Source organism: Panthera onca, chromosome C1 (genome assembly GCF_046562875.1).
Source record: "Panthera onca isolate mPanOnc1 chromosome C1, mPanOnc1 haplotype 2, whole genome shotgun sequence".
NCBI lineage: Eukaryota > Metazoa > Chordata > Mammalia > Carnivora > Felidae > Panthera > Panthera onca.
In genome coordinates, this window is record NC_138346.1 from 79422416 (window position 1) to 79430390 (window position 7975).

The 7975-nt window shown below is 32.7% G+C and overlaps 1 protein-coding gene across 1 annotated transcript in view; it reads left to right on the forward strand.

Moving 5' to 3' along the window:
* The window catches only part of ARL5A (ARF like GTPase 5A), a 28746-nt gene extending 21069 nt beyond the window's left edge, over positions 1-7677 (forward strand). The window contains exon 6 of the mRNA XM_060626551.3: positions 1278-7677. Within this exon, the coding sequence (XP_060482534.1) occupies positions 1278-1326 (49 nt within the window). The 3' untranslated portion in view covers positions 1327-7677. The remainder of the gene's footprint in view (positions 1-1277) is intronic.
* The last annotated feature ends 298 nt before the right edge of the window (positions 7678-7975 follow it).

A 7975-nucleotide genomic window follows, 5' to 3' on the forward strand; every position in this document is an offset into this window, starting at 1 on the left:
AATGTTTCCCTTCTGCAGTCTAGCCACCTTGATCTAAATTCTTGGTTTTAGTGTTGGTTGGCATTTTGACCCCCACCTCTGCCATTTGCTAGCATCTTTTAAGCCTGGATTCCCTCTTGTAGTATGGGAAGGGTTCTAGTCTCAACATTGTGAAGATTAAGATAATGGATATTAAATGCTTAGCATGGTTTCTAGTTTGCTATTAGGTAACCTCTGTTCATTTAACAGTTTGGAGTTAATCTGTTTGCTTATTTTTTGTACCATTTCCTGTTAGTAGTTTAAAAGTAAGGAATCTGGTAATAGCAGGGAAAGTATGGGCCAACACCGAAATAACCATTTTTTTTTAACCTCATTGTGATTTCTTCTTTTTTTTCTTCTTTTATAATATTAGATTCATACTTCCACAAAAATCTGGGTTGTGGTGTTTTTCAATTAAGTGCGGTAGCATGGTTTCTCATACCTATCAAACGTCCTCATAGATAATTATATAACAGTCTTTAACAGTCTTTCTTCTTGTTATAATATAATTTTACTCTTGGTAAACATTTAGTTTGTTTTATCATAGTGAACATTTCTTTCTGTATTTTGCATTGCGTTCAATTACACCTTATTCAACGGTAACTAGTATTAGTGATGAGAGACTTTATTTCCTTCAAATTTTTTAAGTATACAGATGTAATATACATATTGCAAATATACTTTGTTTTAGCAGCTCAGCTACATGTTTAGTTTAGTATTCTGCCACTTTTACCTCATTTATATCGGTGAGCATTTTATCACACTGTAATAAAGTCTTCGAAAGGAAGTTTTTAATATTTCATCATATGAATGTTCTATAATTTAATTTTCTCTATTTCTAAGTAGTTAAATTTTACCTTTACCCATTAAAAATGCTTTGAACAGTCTTATACATCAACCTGTCCTTGTGTCTGATGTTTATTTTAGAATATATTTCTAGAAGTAGAAAAAAGGTAGAGTATTGATATTTTAAATATTTCTGATACACATTGCTAAATTATTTTCTGTGGATATTCATTGTATAATTACTCAGCTCCTTTTATGTGTCAGACAGTGTCCTAGGCACTAGAGACAAAAAAGAACCAGAAAAAGCATGGATGTGTGTATGAGAGTATGGCTTCACCACAGTAACACCAACATTGGGTATTAATGATTTTTTTAATCATTGTTGTTTAGGTAAATGAAAAATGGTATCTTCTTTTAGTTTGTTCATAGTTTTTTAGTTGAATTTAATCAAGTGATTTTTATATTCTTTATAGATTATGCCAAGGACTTGAATGGATGATGTCACGACTTAAGATTAGATGATCTCTACTGACCTCTTCTCATAGACTTTGTATAAACGAAGTGCTGGACTTTATCTGAAAGCTGCAAAAATTCATGGTTTAGATATATTTATAATAAACTGATTTAAACTTTTTCTATAAGAAGAATAATTAAGACCACTTATTTGAGAACAAAGATGAAGTCTCATTTTCCAATCTGCTTTCTCATTAGTCCCTTCCAAAGCAAGGTCTTTAAAGCTGTGATTGCCATTTTTCTCATAATGAATCCTCTCAGGACATTGTGTAGCCTGTGGTAAGTACAAAGGGAGAAGGAGACATTTTTAACTTTAAGAGCTTTTTGTCAGTATAAGCCTCCCTAGTTGAATGTTGTTCTCTTCTTGTTCCATTAAGTCAGAATACAAATCAGCACAGATATTCAGTTTCCAATATTTTAAAATGTAAGGTTACTTATGAAAAGTATTTTGCATAAGGTTGTGTATCTATTGTGTATATACCTCAAGTTCAAGTTTATGGCTTTGATTTATGTTCTAAAGAAAAGCAAATAACACAAAAGGTAATACTATCCTTAGTTATAACCGTAATGAGATGAGTACTGGCAGTGGTGTTAAGTGCCATTTTGTGCTTTCCCTTGTGTTCTCTGTATTGTACTAACCAACCCCCAAAATCATTGAACTGCTCTGAAAAAAAAAGAACGAACGAACGAAAAAGAAAGAAAAGGAGAAAGCTCGACACTTTGTACCTATTTTTTTGTTGTTCAAATTACATACATGAAAATATGTAATCTGAATGGAGTACCTGCAAATTTTTGGCTTAGTGTTACGAATGGACAGAATTTCACATTGAGCAATCCTTGTTCCCTTTGTTGGATCTATGCCATCTGAATTACTGAGAAAAATGTTAATCCATTAATCAGTCAATCATTAATTATTAAAATTATCAAGTGATTTTTTCCCGCATTAATTGGAAGCTATTGTGTAAAATATGCCTACCCAGAGAAGTATCATCCTATAAATATTATAAAATAATTTACCTAGAGTCTTCTTAGGTATTGAATTATACAAGCATTTAGAGTGAGTTTGAGATGAAAAGTACTTATTTTCTAAGCAACAAAGGTTATTTCTTAATTTGAAAATTTCTTATTTCTGGAGTTGGGATAGTTTGAGATTTTTTTGTTTCTACACTTTTTTCTTTTTCACTTCTTACTAACGTGAATGCATCGACAGCTATAAAACAATTTTTTTAATGCTTTTAAGAGTTTGGTTTAAAAAGTCGATCAACACATGATAAATTATTTTTACAAAGAAGTAACTTGGCCCCAAATATCTTATGTTTGGTTAGGGTATTTTGTTTTTCACTGAAAATGGAAAGATATGAAGGTTGAAGGTATTTTTATTGTAATTGTAAACAGACTTATCCTAAATGTGTTCACACATATTTTTGGGTACTCTCTTTGTATTCATGCCCTGAAAATCTGAAGGCTGATCCAAAGTGGCATGTTTTAGAATATTCAAGAAGAGAAGTAACTACCTTTAATATGAGCCTTTTGGATTTCACGCAGATTTTGATGAGGAGTAATAGTATATACTACAAGCATTGACAAAACTTTGAGTTTCTTTCTGTAAAATATAATATACTCAGTAGCTAAATCCAAGTCAGGCATGGGAGATCAGTGTTTAACAGTGGATGTTTTGTGTTTTATATTTATATTATAATGTTCATAATGCAAGTATAACATTTTAATATTTGTCAACTTGCTTTTACAAAAGTAAATTCTAAATTACTAAGCTTTATTTGTTCATATGTTCTCATACTTTTCAAATCACTATTAGGAATCACTTGTTTTATATTAAAAACTCCCTTAAAAACCCAAGTCCATTTTGCAGATGTTGCATTTTCATCTGAGATATTCTGTAAAGTAGTCCAGCAAATCTACATCTTTTACCCTATTTATCTTTTAATTTGAATTTTCATGGGTTAGTCTTGTGGGTTGCTGCCATGTGAATTCAGCAGTATACCAGCACATTCCCTTGTTGACAAGCTGTTGGCTAAAATTTATTCTTAATTGGATGTTTAAAGCATGCACTGCATTGTTACAGTTGGTTTAGTGTAGTAGGTTATTGACATGGCATCATGGGAATGCATGAAGTCTTATACCACATTTATGAAACATTATTTTTTGTGACATTCTACCTTTCTAGGCCAAGCATTAGAAATAAGGTTGTACCTGTATGTTTGTACATAAAACCAAAATTACAATGAGGAAAAAATTTTAATTCATGTATAAATATACATCAAGATAATTTTAACAGTATTCTTTCCAAATATGATGACGAGCCTTATGAATAGTTATATTGGCAATTTATATGTAGTTTAAGTAGAATTAAGTGAAGGGCAATGCTTTTGGTTTTTAATATGCTACTTTTGGGGGTAAACAATCATCTTATTTAGAGTCATTGTGCTTACCTCTGAAAAGAACAAAGCCTCATACCCCTGTACATGTGGCTGGATTAAATATCCCGTGTTTGATATTAATTTTGAAAGTCATACAGTTATTCTTGATATCTTGGTAAAAGTAACCATATGCTATAAGCATTTAAATGTGTTTAATTTTGTGATAATAGCATTTATAAAGTATATCTTACACATTATATTGAGGAGTCTTGTTTGAAAATTTTCAGTTCTTTCTAACTTCTTTGGCTCTCATGATGGGCAAAGAATATAGTGAAGGCAGGTGGTTTGGGGGACAGGGGGAAGTGGGTATGGAATATGACATTTTGCCTTAAGAATAAAGTGCTTTAGCACTGCTGGCTGGCATTTTTAATGCAGATAGATAAAGTGATTTTAGAAGTGTGGCATGAGATGGAAGAGTGTTGTTTCTGGCCTTTACGAAGTGCCTAGTAGGTAGTTAACAGAAAATACAGGGAGCTTGAGGAAAGGCAGGAAGTCCCTGAGATGTTCTTTTCTTTATTGTCTGAGTGTATAGAATTAAGATGCCTGGAAATGGGATTTTATTGTCCTCTCTCATAGGCACTTTACATTTCTTGCTGTGACTACAGCAACCACATACAGTACAGACAACCTCAAAATCTGTTTATATTAATGTAAATAGAAAACCTATAGACAGCTTTCTAGTTTTCTCTGCAGGCATTTTTGGGAATATATCTGTAATGTGTTCTGTTTGTATATAGAGGATAGCAGCACATCCCAGATTATCCTGTGGACTTTGGGGTCATCTTCTCTCAATTGCCCAGTTATATCTTGGCATCAGTCCCTCTTTCAAGGCTGGGTAGAGGCAAGGTTTCTTTGCATGACTTAGTAACCCCTCCCAGATGTCCAAATGTACTCTAAAACTTCCTGCTTCAGGATCAGCTTTCTCATAGCTCAGCCATCCCTTGCTCTCCTGTATCTTCATTCACAATCAGTGAAGGTATGTTACTCAGTCTTGGAGGTATTCTAAACTTTGCCTTACAGCCATTGTTCCCCAAACCACCAGTTTCTAAGTAGGTTCTCTAGTTCTTGGCTGTGTCCCCACTACTGGGTTTATGTATTGATTTGTACTTTGCTCATTAAGAGTGTATTGTCAGGGTTGTGGGGTATATCAGAAGATTGGCTTGCTGTATATACAGCAAATAAAAGCCAGTAGTAAAATCCTTCATACTGTATTTAACATTTTAATGTTCCTTAATTTTAGCTTCATATGCTGAAAAGCAGATTCAGAAAGATAACAGAACTACCTAGACTTTGCCAGCTCCTTAAGCTGCTAGTTACGCATGGAAGGGATTACATTATGTGCATGTTATCTTCCCATTACCAAAAATCGATTACATTTTGGAGGATACCCATAAAACTATTTGAGTTAGAAAAAGATGCCAAACCGTATATATATGTAGTATTTAACGTGAAGGTCTCCTTAAAACCATAGCTCACATTCTGTTTTTTTCCTCATGTTTACTTAAAGAACACAGATAAACATTAGATGTCTAAAAGAATTAGTAATGAGAAGCCTATCTTTACAAAATAAACCTGTTGAAATGGACTTTAGAAGACATCAAAATCATCAACCATAATATGTTGATTCTGTATAGATATAGACACAGTATAGAAAATACTAATTTAAAGTTCTACCTATATAAAAGTAGAACTTGTATTATCATGCTTCCTCAAAGAATATATGAGTTTTAAGACCATATCGGTGAAGTAAAGGAAGGAGAGTTTTAAAACTTTCGATGCTAAAAAATGGCTGTTTCTATTAAATCCTAAAATGGTGTGTGGAATTGTGAAGAAATTATAACAGGATACAGTTGGGTTGCTTATGCAATTTTTTAAATCAATTGTCTAATTGTTGTTGTATTGTTCTAAAAATTAAAGTTTATGGTCTTGCCTATTAGATATCCTGTTTTTTGAAAGAAGATGCCCATAGTCTGTACCCAAGAAGTGCCTAAAATTGATTTGTGTGGGTTTTTAAGTCTGTCTAATAAATTATATGTGTTTTCTATGATATTATATGTTTGGAGTACTGATGGATGGCACAGCCCTGAGGATTTCTAAGTCACAATTTGTGCTTTATTTGAGGGGAAAAAAACAAAACAAAAAACTAGATAACAAACCATAGTTTAGGAAACATGAGCAAAACCATTTTTTCTCATTCCTAATAAAAACACGCCATTGCCTTTTAGTTACTGCAGAGGCTAGAAAACTGAACTGTTTCTTTCTTTTTTTTTTTTTAAACAGTTTTCACACAGAAGATTGTATTGTGTATTTTAAAACCTGAGTAAAAGTTTATTGCTAGTATAAGAGTATCCTCTTAATTCTCCTCATACTTAGTGGTTAGTAATTTTGATTTTATCATTTAGATCTTGATCCATTTTGTTGCTCAAGACAAATCCTTCCTCTTTGTTTAGATTCTACTTACAAACTAAAATATTTGATAGACTATTATGTTTTCATATTTCCTTCCTACCTCCCTCCTTTCCCTCCCTTTCTCTCTCCTTTCCTTCCTTTCTTTTTTTTTGACCATAGAGTGGGACTATAAATTCTGGGGGCAGAGACTTGATGGTATTTTCAGTGATTTACAACCACATTGTGTTTATATTTTAAATCATCTTGCATGGAAAAGTGAAATGTGTACATGACTTTAAATAATTGTATGCTACTCTCTTCTCCAAAACTTCTTACATTGGTGATATACAGAATTCCTCTAATTATTTTTGCTTAAACTAGCCATTTAGATTGGAGTAGACTTTTCTTATATTGTCCCTCTGTGGTTTTTTGAGAGGAGGTAATACCTGCAGAGCACTTTTAAAGATATTTTCTGGGTTAATGTTCAAGGTAACACATTGAGGAGGAAGCTATAATTACATCTAAGAAGGGCTCTTTTGGTTGCTAGAGATGAGAAAAACATATACTAATTTTAATTGGTGCTTAAAATACATTTTACTAACAGTATTGATTTTAAAGATGACACATTTCTTATAGATAGTCTTCTTTGTTTATTGTATTTTCCTAGAGAAGCCTAGATGAAGATATGTTGTAAGTAGTCTATCTACCCCTCCCAAATTGAGCTCTATGTTTATTGACATACTTGAAGCCACATTTAATACAACAAAGAAATTAGGAAACCTTTTGAAAGTTTTTAGGTTTGTTGTATTGGAATTTCTAATATGATAAAAGGTTTTAACTCAAGCTTTGCATGCATGAAGAGGCAAAAAAATCTCTTATCTCTTTATCTTTTTTTGAACTTGCATTTCTCTGAATCCTAAGAAAATTTTGCACTCAAGGAATATTCCAAAAAGTAAGGATCTTTGAGCATGTGGGTGCTTTGTAGTTCATCATTGCTGATGTGTGTTAGAAAACTAGGGAAATCATGCTTCAGGGCCTTCTTGACAAGAAAACTTCATGGTGGCTGGAGGATATTTATGTTTTTGCAGAGGTTGGGAGGGAGTGGTAGATTGGAGTAGAGACCCCTCAATTGGTAAATCAGTCTGATCAGCTGCTTCGCAGATGTGTTAACTTCAGTATACTTACAACAGTGTTCTTATGTCCATAACTCACTAAACTGTCAAGCTCCAGAAATGTAAGGCATTGGTCAGGTGACCAGCGGTAGGGCCTTGTTTATTAAGAAATAAAGGAATCGTGTTAAGGTATGTTTGAGGGGAAATGACAAATAAGGTTTTACTTGTGAATTTCCATGTTTAATATGTATATTAACTTTTTTTTTAAGTTGCATGTTAACCTGGGATGAAGTGTTGCCTCTGCTTTATGCTTTGAGTAAAAAGGAAAAAAAAAAAAAAAGATGGGTTAAATTGTTACTCTATTATGTACTATTACATATACCTTTTCTTTTAGAAGGGGTTAATTATAATTATTATTCACAGATCTGTGTTGTCAGTGTTTTTATTCTGACTTATTCTCTGAATATGTTTAGATTTAGTGATGATAGCTTTACGTACTGGCCAGGGCTGGGTTCTGCAAATGCAATTGAAAAGATATGATAGCTGCATTATGCAAATGACGAAAAGATTGTCCTAATCTTCTCTAGGGACTTATGAAACTTAGATAATAAATACAGAGCTTTCTATCTTTTTCATCTGGATATTTGAATTGGCCATGAATCAGGTAAATAGCGACCAGTTTATGTGATTAATTTGTCTTAAAATATGAGAAAAGTCCAG